Raw genomic sequence first — 18,526 nt, 5'->3', positions numbered from 1 at the left:
ACGTTTTATTGAGACATAATTCACGTAACATGCAATTCAGGTATCCATATAGAAGGTACTGTTCATGCCCCTGGAGTGGACGCACAGAGGCTTAACCACTGGACCACCAGGGCAGTCCCACAAGTTATTGCTTCTTGACTTTTGATGGATAATGCTAGGAACATTCATGTATATTTTTGTGTGATGTATCTCTTGGATTTGGAATTCCTGAGTTCTATGGTTTGAATCAAATATGATCACCTGAATAAGGACAAACAAAGGATCTTTATTCATAGCTTGCAGCAAGGGAGTCAGCCACCATCACTTGTGTTTGGCAGAGACTCAAAAGGCAGGTGGAGAAGTGGAAAAGATTTATAGTGAAAAATGGAAAAGGCTTCTGGTGTGCCATGATGGGAGGCTATTGGCATGTGGAAGTCATGGGGTAATAGAAGCAGGCATCCAATGTAATTGATGAGGGGTGCATATTTGACTTTTTCCAATTGTTGCTTGGACTGCAGAGAGATCAAACCAGGCAATCCTAAAGGAAATCAACCCTGAGTATTCACTGGAAAAGCTGATGCTGAAGCTGAAGCTCCAATACTTTGGCCACTTGATGTGAAGAGCCGACTCATTAGAAAAGATCATGGTGCTGGGAAAGATTGAAGGCAGGAGGAGAAGGAGACGACAGAGGACGAGATGGTTGGATGACTCACGGATTCAATGGACATGAGTTTGAGCAAACTCTGGGAGATGGTGAAGGACAGGGAAGCCTGGTGTGCTGCAGTCCATGGGGTTGCAAAGAGTTAGACACGACTCAGTGACTGAACAACAGCAATTGTTTCTAAGATGGAAGTGGGGGCAAATATCAGGGAAATAGTCAATTATTAGGTCCTGGCCATTTGGGGCTGATTGTTATAGGGGTTGTTGTTGGGTTGCTATAGAGATAGAGGTCTGACTTCTTACAAGCCTGACTTGTAGATACAGCTGGCTCTTCCACGTCTGTGGGTTCTGCATCCTAGTATTCAACCAGCCTCGCACAGAAACTCTTCGAAGTTGGTTGAATCCATGGGTGTGAAACTTGTGGGTATGGAGAGCTGACTGTAATGGGTTGGCTTCCTACACTGGTGCCTGCAGATCTTGAGTCAGAGTTATTTTTCTCTATACTTGTTCAGTCGCTAAGTCATGTCCAACTCTTTGCAACCCCATAAACTGTAGCACTCCAGGTTTTCTCTGTCCTTCACTGTCTGCCAGAGTTTGCTCAAACTCATGTCCATTGAGTTGGTGATGCTCTCCAACCATCTCATCCTCTGTTGCTCCCTTCTCCTCCTGCCCTCAATCTTTCGCAGGATCAGGGTCTTTTCCAATTAGTCTCCATCTGGATGTTCAGTCTCTGAGTGGTGACTACGTTTAGTTGTTTGAGGAATTCCCAGATTTTTTTTTCCTAAAGTGGCTACATGATTTCACACCCCCTTGCATGTAAAATTTCATAATCTGGTTTTTATTTTTCTTCTTCAACTTAAAATCCCACTGTGCGCGTGCCACTATGCAACATATACAAGCAGTCCTGGAGATTCTGGGGCTGAGTCCTGTCATCCCCACCTCCTCTCTACCTCCACCCGAACCAACTTCCTCGTCCTTTTGCCCCCGGGATGCGTCCTCTCTCTGTGTCACCGTGGCTTCTCTTCTGTGGAGTGGATACTCTGGCCTCTCACCTCCTCCGTGCCTGGTGCTCGTGCTCTTGTTATCCTAGCCATTCTCCCTAGAAGCTGCCCCGGTAGCTCTTGTCTTAACGTTCTCTTTACTGAGTAATTCACTCCACAGCTGTTTACGGACGTGGATTATTTGCCCCTGGGAGCAGTCCTGAGATGGAGTTAACTGGGTGGGGGGGTGAGGTCTGTACCCTGTGCATGGGAGGGGAACCAGTGCTCCAGCGTGTGGCTGACCAGGTTCAAGTCCCAACCTTGCAGTCTGGCCCGAGGGGTTGTTTCAGCTTCTGCCCAAAGAGCTGACCTCGTTCCTCCTAGAAAACAATGCATATCCAGCCAGGGACTCAGCCTCCATGCAGTGATGCACAGCATAGAATGGATGGGTCATCGAGTGTCCCCCTGGTCCTCCAAGCGGCCAGAGGGGCACCTTCTTGAGCTGTGTGTTTGTGAGTCATCTCTCAGAGCCGCTCAGCTCTGGCTGAGCACGACCTGTGTGTCTCCTACCTCCAGATCCATGGCTCCCAGGACTTCAGCATCTGTGTGAAGGACATGATTCCGGCCGACGTCCCCGAGCACTTCCGGGGCACCATCAGCATCTGGGCCACGGTGACCGCTGTGGACGGGAGCCATCAGGTGGCCTTCGACGACTCCACTCCGGTCCAGAGGCAACTGGTGGACATCCGGTACTCCAAGGACACGAGGAAGCAGTTTAAGCCGGGGCTGTCCTACGTGGGGAAGGTAAGCCCCAGGCATGGTGCCCAGCAGGCCCTGCCAAGGTCACAGGCTCTGTGCCGCCTCCCACCCTAACTCCTGCCCGAGGACCACTGTGTAACCCCTGCAAGGCCCTGCAGCCGTGATGTGGTTGAAAACCAAGAACTTTTGCCGTCTTGGGATTAAGGGCTGCTTTAAAGGCTGAGCATAGTTAGACATTTCCAAACCTAGAGCACCAAACCCAATGCTATGTATCCACTTATTAAATCAGTCCCATGATGGTATCGCCTTCTTTAATTGGGTTGACTTTATGTCTAGAGGACTTAACTACTAAGTTCATAAAAGGCAGATCCCCGTCTCTGAGACAGTCTGATTCAGCTCCCTTGTGGGGAGTGGCATTTAGAACAAGCCCCTGCCTCCCTTCCACCTACTACACCATTCTTCTACACAGTAAAATTTGAGATGACTAGAGATTCGAGATGCTGAACTGGGGCATCTGGTTTCAAGTGGAATTTGGGGGGAAGGGAGGGCAAGACCAGTGGAGCCTTGTGTCACCCCAGGGTGACGCTTGCCTCTGCCTGGCACCCACACCCCTCTTCCCTTTTGCATCCCATGGGTCACCCACAGGGTCCTAGAGACCTGTCTTCATGTTGTTCCTGCTCCTCTTGCTCTGCTCTGGGACCTCCCTTCCCTCCTCTATGATGAGATCTCAGCCCCCACCCCCAGCTCTCTGTTCCATGCGCAGAGGCATGGCTCATGTGCCCCTGGGTTTGAGGGTCCCAGCTAAGGCACCATACGGAATATGTATGAGTGGACTTGGGGCCGTCCATTCAGTGAAAGGGGAGTGTTTCACCTACACCCAGGAAATCATCCACTCTCTGCATTAGGGGCTTCCCAGGTGGCACTAGTGGTAAAGAACCCACCTGCCAGTGCAGGAGACCTAAGAGACATGAATTCAATCCCTGGGTCGGGAAGATCCCCTGAAGGAGGGCTTGGCAACCCTCTCCAATATTCTCAGCTGGAGGATCCCCATGGTCAGAGGAGCCTGGTGGGCTACAGTCCATAGGGTCGCAAAGAGTCGGACACAACTGAAGCGACTTAGCACTCATTTCATATCTGCATTAAAGAATGGAGCTGGGAATACCCTGGCAGTCCAGTGGTTAAAACTTCGCCTTCAAGTTGGCGGTGCGGATTCAATCCTTGGTTGGGGAGCTAAGATCGCACATGCCTTGTGGCCAAAACCAAAACAGAAAACAAAAACAATACTGTAACAAATTCCATAAAGACTAAAAATGGTCCACATTAAAAAAAAAAAAAAGAATGGAACTGGTCACCCCATCACCAGATACCTGCACAGTTGAGAGGTGCTCCAGGATCTTTCAGGAACCACTGACCATATTTCTTCACAACATCCATGTCTTTTGAACCCCTCTCTCTGACTGCCTTTTCTACCTGCTGGAATGAGTGAGGTCTAAGAGTCACATGGAACTGTTTCCACCACACTGCTTGCGCTGTTCCTTCCTGGCTGGGGCACCAGGTAAATGGCTGGTGATTTGTGCCTTGTGACTTCTTTGCCAAGTCCAAGGTCATAAAAGCTTTCCCCTGTGTTATCTTCTAAGTATTTTGTAGTTCTAACCATTACATTTAGGTCTCTGATTCATTTTGAGTTAATTTTGGCACATGGTGTGAGGTTGGGGTTCAGCTTCATTCTTTTGCATCTGGAGATCCAGTTATCCCAGAACCATTTGGTGAAGGAATTGTTGTTTTCCCATCGAATGGTCTTGGCACCCTTGTCAAAAGTCAATTGACTGTAATCCTTTTCTTTTGCGATGCCATGTGCCATGCGGGATTTTATTTCCCTGGCCAGGGATTGAACACGTGCCCCCTGCAGTGAGAGGGAGGAGCCCTAACCACTGAACCTGCCAGGGGATTCCCCTTCGCCATGTTTTGATCTTTTTCGATAATCAATTGGCTGTAGATGGCTGGACTTATTTCTGCACCGTCAATTCTGATCCATCAGTTTTCATATCTGTCCTCACATGAGTTCCATCAGGTGCAGCGTCTTCACCACTGCACTTTGTAGCAAGTTTTGGAATTGGATGTATGAGTTCTTGATTATTTAACAGGATTGCTTTAGCTGTTTGGGGCCCCTTAGCATCAAATTGTCGATTGCTTCAAGGGAGCTGGCTGGGATTCTGCTGGGGAATTGGGCCGAGTCTGTAGATCAGTTTGGGGGGTGTCACCAGCCTAACCACAGTGACTCCTTCGTGACCCATTCCAGGTGGAGCTGTCGTACCCGGATGGTAGCCCTGCGGAGGGAGTGACCGTCCAGATCAGGGCAGAACTGACGCCGAAGGACAACATCTACACCGTGGAGTCTGTGTCCCAGGGTGGGCTGGTGGAGTTTGAAATCCCCTCCATCCCTATGTCAGCCCAGCATGTGTGGCTGGAGGTGCGTGAGTCACCTAGACCCTTGTCATTCAGCCAGCAGACATGGGTTTGGTCCCTCCTCCAGGCCACGCTCAGGCACTGGGTCAGTCGTCCTGGGTCTGGCACCTGCCCTGAGTGAGTTCAGTCTGATGGGAGAGCTGGCCAGGAGGTCAGATAAACCAAACACCCCAGAGGGAGGCAGGATGCTGAGAAAGTGTCAGGGTGTCTGGCTCCCCGCAAAGGATCTTCCCAGGTGGACTCCTGACCAGGGGGAGGTTCAGCCAGGCTGCTTCCCGGAAGGTGGAACAACATATGCAGAGGCCCAGAGAACTGCAGTCATAGTATAATTAGGTTCTGCAGTGCCCAGCTGGCCGAGCCATTGCAGGAAGATACGGAGGAGGGAGCCGGTGGGGCTTCCCCTTACCTCAAAGGATGTTGCTTAGGGTCCACCCAGAAGGCAGTGTCAGAGTCAGGTGGACTGAATGGTCTGATTTTTATAACCTCTCCCCACTCCAGAGGCCTTCCCAAATGGCGCAGTGGTTTGAATCTGCCTGCCAATGCAGGAGACACAAGGCTTCAATCCCTGGGTCAGGAAGATCCCCTGGAGGAGGAAATGGCAACTCACTCCAGTATGCTTGCCTGGGAAATCCTGTGGACAGAGGCGTGTGGCTGGCTACAGTCCTTGGGGCTGCAGAATGGGACGTGACTGAACACGCACATGCACACCCCACTCTAGTGTCCATAGTTGGGGGTGGTGTCTGGGTGAGGTCACAGATGTGCAGGTGGGAGGCAATGACGGGGCTGTGGAGGCAGAATTGGCAGGACCTGGTGTCCCCTTGTCAGGGACGGGAGGAGCAGGAGTAACAGAGAGGACATCCCAGCCCTCGTCTCTGTGGCTGACGGTGGGCACGGTGGCCCCACGGACGCTGGGGTGGTGGAGACAGGGGCAGCTGAGAATCAGTGTGTAGGTGGGAGCCGAGGACACTTGGGATCACTGTGTCCCCTGTGGGCAGCATGTCCCTAAAGATTTTTAACAGCCAGAGGTCTCCAGGCCACCAACAGTTTTAACCAGCTGGCTACAAATTTGGGGTTCCAGCTACCCCAGGACCTAACAAGTACAGATTTTTTAATGATTGAAAGACACCCCTTAATTTCCATTAGTCTTTTAAGAATTAGGTGGCAGCAAAACCCAAGTGACTCCAAATACTAGAATTAGCAGAATAATGTTGTCTCTCATAGACATATAACCAAAAATCAGCATTTCCCAAAAATGTCACTTTAATAGAAAGACAGTCTATTTCTGTGACCAAATACTGCCTAAGAAAAGGTCTTTAATTAATTGTTTTCTTAAAAAGAAGGATGAATTTTAAACTTTACTTTTAGTTGACATATATATGTGTGTGTGTCTGTCTCTCCATATAATTGACATGTAACATAGTCATTGCAGGCGTTCAGTGTAATGATGCAATATATGTAGGTACTATGAAATGACACCACAGTGTGTTCAATTGCCGTACAGTTACACTTTTTTTTTTTCTTGTGATGAGAATCTGTAAGATCTGTGATCGTGCTAGTGGTAAGGAACCCACCTGCCAATGCAGGAGACACAAGAGATGCAGGTGCAGTCCCTGGGTGGGGAAGGTCCCCTGCAGGAGGAAATGGCAACCCACTCCAGTCTTCTTGCCTGGAGAATTCCATGGACAGAGGAGTCTGGCGGGCTACAGTCCATGGGGCCACAAAGAGTCAGACACGCTGAGGGACTGGGCACACCAGGTCTGTTCTCTTAGCAACTTTCTGTATGTGCAAATATATTTTTTATATAGCGAAATGATTCAAATTAGGACCAACCAAAGAGAGAGACACACATGTATAGGACGAGAGCTGGAGGGTCCCAAATTTATGGCTTTGTGTGCTGTCCCTGTGAATCTGGGACACCTCGCCCTCCCCACAACACTTACAGAAAGCACTGCCCATCTGGATGCTCACTCACCTTCAGGGTCCACAGCTTTTATTGGGATTTCATTACATAGGTTTGACTGATTTATCATTGACCCCATGACTGAACTCAGTCTCTAGCCATCTCCCCTCTCTTGAGGTCAACTTGATACCACATCACGTGGTTCAGAGCCCCTACCCTCTAATCCCATGATCGGTCTTTCTGGCTTGGCTGTCCCCATCTTGAATTGCTCCTTAGCACGCATTATCAGTACCCGCCGTGAGTAACACAGACACTCCCATCTCTTGGAGAATCCCAGGGGCTTAGAGGCTATCTCCCAGTAACTGGGATTAAGGCAGGCCAGCTTCTTTATTCTGTGTCACACAGAAGTCTTAGACAAACCCGTGCCCCATACCCTGCTTCTGGCATCTTCCTTGTGTTAACTGCATTCTTCCAGCAGCAAGTGAAGGCAGCAGGTTTGAACTCCCAAAGGAGCAAAAGTAGTTTAACTGCCAGTCCCTGGGGTGTTCAGAGAGGGGTCTGAGGGCTCCAGGCGGAGCTGCATCCAGAGCCCCAGGGATGCAGTCCAGCACAGCTGCCCCCTCTCTTGACCGCCATCTCCCCTGTGCTCACTTCCGAAGCAGGCTGTACCCTCCGAGAAGCCCCTGTGGCTGCCGGCAAGCCCAGGACGTGGGGGTCCTTAATACGTGATGGAACTGCCCTCTCAGTGGGCCACCCACCCCTGACTGAGCCAGCCCCCAACACCCTGTGGCCAGTCTTTGACACTTGCTTCCTGTGGAGATGGGAGAGAACGAGCTCGCCACACAGGACCCCATTCTCTGAGAACTGGGGAGGGGCTTCTCCAGAGGGAAATGGGAGCATGAGAGGGTCTTGCTGCAGAACAAGGCAGGTGGAAGCATCCCCAGGACCCTCCTTCCTACACCAAGCCTCCAAACCTTGACCGAATACCCTGTCTTCTTCAGACCAAGGTGACGGCACTCAGCGGAAAGCCCGTGGGGGCCCAGTACCTGCCCAGCTACCTCTCCCTCAGCAGCTGGTACTCCCCCAGCCAGTGCTACCTGCAGCTGCAGCCGCCGTCCCATCCCCTGCAGGTAAGGCTCTCAGGCGCGCCCTTGCCCAGGCAGGAGGGGGCCCAGGAAGCAAGCAGCACGCACCTGCCCCCAGGGGACCTGCGCGCGCTGCTCCTCCCTTCTGTCTGCGCACTGGTAACCACCAGTTTTTTCTCTGTTTGTATGAGTGTGTTTCTGTCTTGTCATGTTCATTCGTTTTCATTTTTAGGGTCCATATATAACATAAGTGACAGGGTTTCCCTGGTGGCTCAGACAGTAGAGAATCTGCCTGCAGTGCCAGAGACCTGGCTTAGATCTCTGGGTCGGGAAGATCCCCCAGAGAAGAAAATGGCAACCCACTCCAGTATTCTTGCCTGGAGAATCCCATGGACTCAGGAGCCTGGTGGGCTACAGTCCGTGGGGTCACAAAGACCTGGACACGACTTAAACGACTTAGCATGCACACATGCCTGCACGCGTGTTTTATACAGCACACTGTTAACGCTCCTAATTGAGAGCACAGGAGGCTGAGCCCAGCTGCCGTGGTGGTGACAGGCTCGCCAGTACTGTCTCTTGTGGAAGCCACTTGATGATGGGTCTCCCAGACCCTACCAGTCCCATAAACCTCTGACACTCCCTACCCTAGGAGTTCTGCCGAAACCTGAGTCTTCAAGGGGTCCCTGGGATGCAGGGACTGAGGAGTTGGGGCTGCCTGTGCACCAGGGCTGAGTGGCCCTCTGTGGGGGTAATGAGAATGAGAAACTCCACTGAGATCGTGCCCAACTTGGCTGAACATGCTGTTCTGGTTTTAATGCTGCTCAATCAGCGGTGCAGCGTGGGGAGGCTGGCGTTGGCTGCCTTCCCGTGTGGACGGGAAGGAGTCCTGTGTCCCAGCTGCCGGGACCCGTGTTCCCAGTAGGCAAGGACTTGGCAGGGCAGCTCAGACTTCCCCCTGGGAGGGACACCTCTGTCTTGCCTGAGTCAGATCAGCAGGCGCCCACTCTCCCTGTCCCAGACTCTCATTGAGGGGCCCTGAGTGTGAATTTGAGGCAAGAGTGGCTGTGCTTGGTCCAGTCCAGGCTCTGTGTCGGGGTCCTCTTCCTTTCCTCCAGCACCAAGGGATGTGCAGCGAGGAGCTGCTCTGCAAATGGGGGCTGTCACCCCAGTTTTTCAGGGTGACTCTGATGCCATAGGGTTAGTTCATGAGAAGAAGAAAAAAGTTTGTGCTCTTTCCTTGTTTTTTTGCAACATCTCAAACCGGAGCAGACTTTTGTTTGGGTGTCATTATAAGGAAGATGTTTATAAATTTAGAGAGAAATAGAAAAAAATAGTATAATAACCATGTTCCTTCCACCTAGATTTATGAATTGATATTTTGCTCCATCCATCTACCCACCCATCCATTCACCCACCTATCCATCCAACCATCTACTCAGCCATCTATCCATCCATCCACCCATCCACCCATCCTCTCATCTTCTCACCCATCCATCCATTCATCCTCCCCTTCCCACCCACCCATCCATCCATCCACCCATCCATCTTCTACATACCCATCCATCTACCCATCCATTCACTCACCCATTCATCCATTTCTCTCCACTTTTTTTTGGCTGCAGCATTTGAAAGTAAGTTACAGATATCTTGATACTTCCCTCTTAAATTCTCCAGTCTTAAAAATAAAGACATTCTTCAACCTGATTTTCAGTCATCCTATCTAAGAAAGTTGTATTAATCATGTTATTTAATTCACCAGCAATCATCAGATTTTCAAAGGTGTCCTCAAGATATAGAGTGTCTATAGTGTGGATTCACACCCATGCTTGTCTGCATAGTCATGTGCACCCGTGTGTGAGTGTGCTTGTGTGTATTCACCTGTGTGTGTGTGTGTGTGCACGGATTTTATTCAGGATCCATTTATATGTTGCATTTGCTCTTCTGTGTCTGTAATCACTCCTGAGCTGGGACCTTTTCATCACCGTGACTTTTGTGAAGAATCCAAGCTTGTGGTCTTGTAGATGATCCCACATTCTGAATGAGATTCAGGCTGAAGCACTGTTTCAGTAATGTTACTATGGACATGCTACTTTTATCACCTTCTGTCAGGAGGCAGAGTTTTGGGCAGCCCCACCCTTGCTGAAGCTGATCTTATCCTCGGTCCCAGTCTAGTTCCTACCAGCTCTTCTGCAGGCGAGGCTAATAAATAATCTGGGTGACACGGAGGCCCTGCCACAGTATTCTGACCCTCAGCAACCTTTCGCCCAATGCTTTTTTCATCTTTTTTTGGAGTGGGGTGTGTGTTATGGCATGCAGGATCTTAGTTCCCCTTCCAGGGATCAAATCCACGCCTCCTGCAGTGGAAGCGCACAGTCTTAACCATCGGACTGCCAAGGAAGTCCCGCCTTTAGCATCTCTGATGATTCCTGCTGTAATCAGTTATCACTTTGGGGCTTCAGGATAAAGATTCTGATTTATGCATTTATTACGATTCTTGCATCCCTTTTGCACTTACCAGTTGGTGCTCCTCTGTGAAGAACTTTCTCCACCAATATTTTAGTTGTGTGATTGTTTTTAGAGTGCCTGTCATCTTATATACTTCTAAAAAAGTATCCACTATGTTATAATCGGTTACCATCATACTTCCTTTTTTTTTCTTTTTAAATTTTGAAATAATTTTAGAGTTACAGAACAGTTGCCCATACAGTGCAGAGAGTCCCTCTATCTCCTCCCTCTAGCTTCCCTTACTGTTTTAAATTTTTTAAGTGTTGTTTGCTTTTTGTTTTTGTGAGAGTCATTTATATATTTTGGACACTCCACCCTCATCAGATACATGACACGAAAGCATTTTCTCCAATTCTGTGTGTTGTCTTTTCACTTTCCTGATAGTGTCCTTTGATGCAACAAAGATTTTAAACTTCTGGTGAAATCCAAGTTCTTTGTTATTTTTCTTTTGGTGCTTTGCTTTTGGTGCCTGTCTCAAAGACATCATTACCAAAGCCAAGGTCGTGAGAGTTTACCCCTATGCTTTCTTCTAAGAGTTTTATAGTTTTAGCTCTTACATTTAAGTCTTTGAATCATTTGAGTTAATTTTTTTATATGGTGTGAGGGTAGGGTTCAACTTCATTCTTTTGCATTTGGAGATCTAGTTGTTCCAGAATCATCTGCGGGAAAGACTATTCTTTCCTCATCGAATGATCTTGGCACCCTTGTTGAGAATCAGTTTGCCATAGATGATTATTTCTGGACTCTCAGTTCTATCGTATTGATCTGTATGTCTGTCGTTTTGCCAGGACCACAGTGTCTTGAAGATGATTTTTGAAATTGGCAAGTGTGAGTTTTACAGCTTTGTTCTTTTTCTAAGATTGTTTTGGTTAATGCTGGATCCTTTGCGTTTCCATATGAATTTTAGAATCGGCCTTTGCATTTTGGCAAAAAAGGCCACTCACACTTCCTTCTAATGTCATCATCTCATGTACAAACCATGGTACAATTGTGAAAACTAAGAAATGAGCGCTGGAGATGACTGTTAACTAAACTCTGGACTTCATTTTGATTTCCCTAGTTTTTCCAGGGATTCCTTTATTTTGGTCCAGGATCCCATGCAGAATCATGCATTGTACTTCTCTCCTCCAGTCTGATGGTTTCTCAGTTTTTCCTTGTCTTTCATGACCCTGACATTCTTGAAAGGTACACTTTTCTTTCTGCTGTTCCAATTCCCCAAATTTGGCTGTGGGAGCACCTTTGGGCCAGCTCCTTAAACAAGTAAGTTCTTGTCTTCAGTGGGAGGTAGAATGACATTTATTAACCACTCACAGTGAACAGGTTCAGTGTTGAGAATAATATACTCATTATTACATTTATCATCTCATTGGATCCTCAGGACCTTCTCTCCAGGAGATTTAACCTTATGTTACAGATGGGGAAACTGAGGACCAGAGAGGTGAAATGACTTACTCAAGGACCCACAGCAAGAATGATACTCACCACTCCCCACTCCTCGTCTGAGCATTCAGGGTGGCCCAGATGTTTGGGGAGAGTCATGAATTGTAAATCATAGAGCATAGGAGGGAACCTCTGGGGCAAAGACCCAGAGGAAGACTTCTCATGCAACTTGTTGCCTCAGTGTGGGATATGGTCATACTTTAAGCCCTTGGGGAGGTCACAGGACCTGGGAGACTTTGGTTGTATCACAAAGAATGAGGGCAACTTGGAGGTTAAGCATGGGGCTCTGGCTTCTGCCCTTTGGGATTTGAGTCCTCTTCTTACAACTCACTAATGTTGACAATGGACCAAGCCTCAGTTTCCCCACTCTGGAAACTTGGAGATTATGATAGAACCTGCTCATCAGTGTCTATCCAGTGAGAAGTTTCAGCCCCCTTCCAGCACTTGCACCTGTGAAGTTAGGGACTAGTCCCCAAGACCATCCCCCCCCCACCCCAAACCAACTGCTGAATTTGAGGGTCCTCAAACCACCTTCAGTTTCTTTAGTCTCTAGAGGGATTCACAGCATCTCTGAAAGCTGTCATACTCACAGTTACAGTTTAGTACAGTGGATGATACAGATTGAACTCAGGCAAGGCAAGAGGATCATAAGGCAGGGGCCAGATGAGTTCTGAATGTAAACTTCCAGTTGTCCTCTCCCCACAGAGTCAAGGATAGTGTTACTTTGCCAGTAATGATGTGTGATTACATGTGTGGTGTACTGCCAACCAGGGATGCTCACCTGAGCCTCAGTGTCCAAGGTTTTTGTTGGGGGTCAGTCATATAGACATGGCTGACTACCTGCCTGCCTGGCCCCAGTCTTAATCCTTCTGTAAGTCAAACTTATATAGTGTGGCCCAAGGTCCCCACCATAAATTATATTGTTAGTATCTGGTGTGGTCCCAGACCCTAGATAAACAAAGACTCATCAGGCAGAACATTTCAAGGCCTTCGAGATCACTCCCAGGAGCAGTGGCCAAAGGCCAGACCTCTTTGGAGGCTAGGTTCAGTTACTTACTACACTGCACTCACTGAGAGCTTCCATGCCCTTATGACATTTCACCCACATCACAGCTCCGTTTTCAGAGCATCAGCTGGGGTCGCTATGATGATGTAGTCACAGCCAGGGACAGGTACTGAGCATTCTGCTCTGCGGCCAGTGCTCCTCCCCAGCTCTCCTGGCCTCCTTGTGGCCCCAGAGTGGCCTTCTTCCTGGGGTGAGCTGTGGCATTGGTGCTGTTCTGTGAGTGCCAGGCAGGGCTCCCCATGCTTGCGTGTCTCCCACAGGTTGGGGAGGATGCCTATTTCCCTGTGAAGTCCACGTGTCCCTGCAATTTCACCTTGTACTACGAGGTGGCTGCGAGGGGCAACATCGTGCTCTCAGGCCAGCAGCCTGCCCACGTCACCCAGCAGAGAAGCAAGCGGGCAGCCCTGGAGAAACCCATTCGCTTAATGCACCTTTCTGAGACAGGTGAGCTCATCCACAGGCTGGAGGTTCCTGTTCTTCCTTCTGAACCGTTGAGACTGGGATGGGCATCCCAGCAAGGCTTGGTAAGCAGAGTGCATCCCGGAGGGGAGCCTGCTTCAGGGTGAAGGGCACATATGCCAGGCAAGACTGGACTAGGACCAGGAGGGTGGGCAGTGACCAGCTGCTGGAGCCAGCTCCTCTTGAGGCTGCCGTAGCCTGGGCCCCTGAGCAGGTCTGCACTATGCCATGCTGCCTTCTGCCAACCCCCTTCTGCTTTTGCCCAGACTGATTCCCCATCAAGGAGTCCTTCTCCCTGCTTTCCTTGATGCCACATGCTCCCCACAAGACCCATTTTCTCCCCTGGGTCTTCCCATCCCTCTCTTCTTCACAGCCTCTCTGCCCAGAGCAGGATCCCCAAACTAAGGACCGTGGACACTTGCAGGGTATTCTTTGTGGTGGGGGCCGTGCTGTGCACGCTAGGGTGCTGAGCAACATCCCTGGTCTCCACCCGTTAGATACCAGTGGCAATCCACCTACACGCAGGATGACAACCTAAAATGTCTCCTGATATTGCCAGTGTTTCTGGGGGTGAAAGAGACTCCTGGGTAAGAATCACTGAGATAGATGATGATAGATTCATAGAACCATCAATAGATAAATTGATAGATAGATGATAGAGTCATGGATCGATGAAAAAGTGAAAGTAAAGCTGAAAGTTGCTCTGTTGTGTCCCTCTCTTTGTGACCCCATGGATGGATAAGTAGATAAATAGATTCATGTATAGAATCATCAGTAGATAAATTGATTGATGGATGGACAGTCATGGATGGATGAACAGCTTCATGGATAGATAAATAGAAGCATCAATAGATAAATGGATAGATGGATGGATAGATACAGTCACAGATGGGTGAGTAGATGGTTCGATGGATAGACAGATGATAGATAGGGAGACAGGTAGACAGTCTCTCTGATTCTAAGCCACTCTCTTACCCTCAGAACTACTGTGTTTGGGGCCAGGTTATTCTCTGTGGAGCTGTTCTGTGCATTTTAGGGTGTTGAATAGCATCCCTGGCTCCTACCCACTAGATGCCAGTAACACCCCTATGCTGTGACAACCAAAATTACCAAATGTCCTCTGGCAGTCAGCATTGCCCTGGTTGAGAACCACCGGCATGGTCAGTGCATTTGACACTGTGCACCCACGTCATGCTGGGTTTATCATCCTTTCTGGGTGAAATAACAGGGAACGTGAGTATCCATGGAGTGCTTACCCTGGGCCTGGCCTGGGCTGGCACCTCCTCATGCTACACCCCATGGTAACCCTCATGGTAAAGCTGGGCAACTGGGGCATCGCTGGTCCTACTGTGAGACGCTGCATTTTCATGTCTCTTCTCACTTATCTTAGAGCCTCCTCCAGCCCCAGCAGCAGAGGTCAGCGTGTGCATGACCTCTCTCCAGCTGGCTGTGACCCCCAGCATGGTCCCCCTTGGCCGCTTGCTAGTCTTCTACGTCAGAGAGAATGGAGAAGGGGTGGCTGACAGCCTCCAGTTTACTGTTGAGACCTTCTTTGAAAACCAGGTAGGGCACTGGGAACCAAACTGGGGGAGGGAGGGGAGGATAGGTAAGCGCCATCGGGGCTGGAGGCTCCAGGGTGTTGAGGCTGGGGTGGACTGTGGACAGTCACCAGTCAGACTCCAGGTGATGTGACAGGCAGCACTTGTAAGGACTGTCCTACCTTTGGGAATAAAGGAAATCTAAGTTGCATCTTGACTGGGAGATCCTCCAGAAGTCACCCAGATGGGATTGCATTCATACACACAGGAAAAGTGGGCAGTCTTCTCTGTCCCTGCTGGGCTCCAGACCTCAGGGACACCACTTATGTCCCCCAAACCTGGTTCAGCCTCCTTTGCCCTCACCATGCACCCTTCAGAACTGGCTGCAACATGTCTTTTGCCGCCACCTGTCTCCCCAGCCCTCCCCACTCCCATCTTCTGCACAGAATGTACCAGTTGTACCAGCCTACTTCTTGTCACCCAACCCTCCGCCCTTGTCCTCACCTGGGTAGCAAAGCCAGGCTTCTGACTCTCCTTGGAGGGTGGAAAGGGTGGGTGGGTCTGGAGAGTTTGGCCAAGCTCCTGATTCTTCTGCTGTGTTTGGGTCCAGGTTTCACTGACATATTCAGCAAATGAGACCCAGCCCGGGGAAGTCGTCGACCTGCGGCTCAAGGCTGCAAGGGGCAGCTGTGTGTGTGTCGCTGCGGTTGACAAGAGCGTTTACCTGCTCAGGTCTGGGTTTCGCCTGACTCCCGCCCAGGTGAACTGGGGCCCTTGGACGCTGCATTCTGGCACCTGCAGGAGGTCTCTTCCTTTTCATTAACTGAACACAATCGATATAAACCCAGCTTCTCTCTCTCCGCTGGGTTCATTCTCAGCAAACCCCACCCCTGTTGTTGCTTGGGTATAGTTGAAAGATCTTGGAGTCAAATCCAATGTGACATTGTCCGGGTCCCACCTCTTCAGCCCCAGTTTGCCCATCTTTAAAATGGGTTAATTCCCCAACTCTTGTGTCCTCTAAGATTGGTTCCCAGTGATCCATGTGAGAGGAGATTGAGATGGGAGCGTGATAGACCCACTGGGGTTGAAAAGAAACCCTCATTTGACCAGTCCCTGTTGCCCTTTGCCTGTAGGTTTTCCGGGAATTGGAAGATTATGATGTTTCTGATATCTTTGGGGTGTCCAGGGAGGATGGACCCTTCTGGTGGACTGGGCTCACGGCCCGACGACGCCGGCGCTCCTCTGTCTTCCTGTGGCCCTGGGGCGTCACCAAGGATTCCGGATTTGCCTTTGCTGTAAGGAGAGGTGGTCTTGAACCCCATCGTCCCCTTCTGAGCTCCTCTTCCTCTGAAACAAAGGGTCTCGGGGTGCAGGGTGGAAGTTTCCAAACTCTGAGTGCTGCAGAATCTTTTTGATTCTCCCCAGTGGAAGCTTGGATGCAGACCTTCCCAATTTGCAGAACAGATGAGAGCCGAATGAGTGTTCATTGATAACCTCAGCTTTGTTCTGGATCAAACTAGAACATCGTTCTGGAGCGATGACCTTGAAAGTGCTTTGGTGGAAGCAAAACCTTCACAAGGGCTTCCCAGGGGGCGCTAGTGGTAAAGAACCCGCCTGCCAATGCAGGACACATAGAGATGTGAGTGTGATCCCTGGATTGGGAAGATCTCCAGGAGGAGGAAATGGCAACCGAGTCGTTTTCTTCCCTGGGAAATCCACGGACAGAGGAGCCCGGCAGGCTACAGTCCACAGGGTTGCAGAGTCGGACACGACAGAAGCAGCCTTAGCATGCGTGCACACCTTCACGATGTGTGTGGGTGCTGTGTTGTCAGTTGGCAGCCTTACCCTTGCTGACATTTATAGCTCTCATCCATCGCCTTCCGTCCTGGCTCCAGGGACCAGGGGGCTGCTGGGGGTGCAGTATCCCCAAGCGTCATTTCAGCCCACATGAGCGTTCTGGTGGTCTCCACTTGAATGCATGAGGGCACTTTTCATCCCCGTTTTTAAATCATTTAAAAGGCATCCTTGGGAATTCCACGGTGGTCCAGTGGTTAGGACTCCAGACTTTCACTGGCGAGGACCCAGGTTTAATTCCTGGTTGGGGAACTAAGATCCTGGAAACTTCATGGCACAACCAGAAAAGAAAAAAAAGACATCCTTTTCCTCCCATTTTTATTATGGAAATTTCTCAAAGATATAAAAAGTTGAATAAATTAGTAAGCACCTGTAGATCCACCACCTTGGTGCCACAGTTAGCGCTTTGCTGTATCAAATGCGTGCGTGCACATGTGCTCAGTCGCTGCAGTCCTGTGTGACTCTCTGCATCCCTAGGTCACCAGGCTCCTCTGTCCATGGGATTCTCCGGGAAAGAATACTGGAGTGGGTTGCCATGCCTTCCTCCAGAGGATCTTCCCAACCCAGAGATCAAATGGCATCTCCTGCATTGCCAGTGGATTCTTTACTGCTGAGCTACCCGGAAGCCCATTAAATATATCCGTATATTACAACAGTAATAATTGAAACTCACAGTCATTGGCTCTGGATCTGGATTAAGCACTGTACCAATTGATTTTTTTTTAATTGAGGTGAAATTCACATAGCAGACATTTAACCCATTTAAAAAAATTTATTCTTTATTTTTTTGGCTGTGCTGGGCATCACATGGGATCTTAGTTCCCTGACCAGAGTTTGAACCTGTGCCCCACTGCACTGGAAGCACAGAGTCTTAACCACTGGACTGCCAGGGAAGCCACAATTAACCCATTTTAAAGTGAAGAATCCTGCGGCATTTAGTACATTCACGGTGTTGTGCACGCCAGCACCTCTGTCTAGCTCCAGAACAGTTTCGTCACCCCAAAAGGAGATCCCGTCCCCATCAGCGGTCACACCCTATCCACCCTCCCCCAGCCCTTGGTAACCACTGATCTGCCCATGGTTTTAGACAGTTCATATAAACGGAATCCTAAGAGATGAGGATTTGATTTCCGTTTTGAGCCTAGCCCACAAGCATTCTGACCCCAACTCTGTTGTGCCCTGGATGGTCACTTGGTCTTGTCTCCCTCTTGGTCCGTGTCGCCAAGCCTAGAGAGAGGACTGACTTCCCCAGGGCTATGCAACAGTGGTGTTGGGCCAGTGGCTTCTGGAGCCACATATCCACTTCCCCACTGTGGGTCTGGGCGTTGTCTGTTGCCTAGGAAACAGGCCTGGTGGTGATGACGGACCTGGTGAGCCTAAACCACCGGCAGGACGGCGGCTTGTACACTGATGAGGCTGTCCCCGCCTTCCAGCCCCACACAGGGAGCCTGATGGCAGCTGTGTCCTCCAGACAGCCCCCCAGGTAATTGCCGTTACCTTGAGCAGGGTTGTCTAAACTCACGTTGACATTTGAGGCTGGGTCATTTTCTGTGGTGGGGCCATCCTGTGTACCGTAGAGTCCTGAGCAGCATCCTTGATCTCCAGCCACCAGATGCCAATAACACCCCCCTTCTTCTGGATGTGACAACCCAAACTGTCTTCAGACATTGTCCAATGTCCCCAGGGGGCCAGAATCCCTACTGGCCCAGCAGGTGGGAGCACTAGGCACTTTGACTCTTCTCCCCCCAGTTCTCGCCCCCACCCACGTGCTTGAGGTTGGGGGTTTGGGGGTGAAGAGAGAAGGTGTCGTGGTGGAGTAGATCTGCCTGGGAACA

At 49.9% G+C, this 18,526-nt stretch overlaps 1 protein-coding gene across 4 annotated transcripts in view; it reads left to right on the top strand.

Moving 5' to 3' along the window:
- The window catches only part of CPAMD8 (C3 and PZP like, alpha-2-macroglobulin domain containing 8), a 99,464-nt gene that overhangs the window by 20,684 nt on the left and 60,254 nt on the right, over positions 1-18,526 (top strand). For 3 of the 4 annotated variants that reach the window (XM_027548136.1, XM_027548135.1, XM_027548137.1), the window contains exons 11-18: positions 2,196-2,423; positions 4,678-4,848; positions 7,746-7,874; positions 13,101-13,284; positions 14,690-14,862; positions 15,448-15,597; positions 15,971-16,132; positions 18,032-18,174. In XM_027548136.1, coding sequence (XP_027403937.1) covers positions 2,196-2,423; positions 4,678-4,848; positions 7,746-7,874; positions 13,101-13,284; positions 14,690-14,862; positions 15,448-15,597; positions 15,971-16,132; positions 18,032-18,174 — 1,340 coding nt within the window. The remainder of the gene's footprint in view (positions 1-2,195; positions 2,424-4,677; positions 4,849-7,745; positions 7,875-13,100; positions 13,285-14,689; positions 14,863-15,447; positions 15,598-15,970; positions 16,133-18,031; positions 18,175-18,526) is intronic. The other variant, XM_027548138.1, reaches the window with a different exon arrangement.

The sequence above is a fragment of the Bos indicus x Bos taurus genome, chromosome 7 (genome assembly GCF_003369695.1).
Source record: "Bos indicus x Bos taurus breed Angus x Brahman F1 hybrid chromosome 7, Bos_hybrid_MaternalHap_v2.0, whole genome shotgun sequence".
Classification (NCBI taxonomy): domain Eukaryota; kingdom Metazoa; phylum Chordata; class Mammalia; order Artiodactyla; family Bovidae; genus Bos; species Bos indicus x Bos taurus.
The sequence above is the reverse complement of the archived record's forward strand: the minus strand, read 5'-3'. Positions and strand labels throughout refer to the sequence as shown.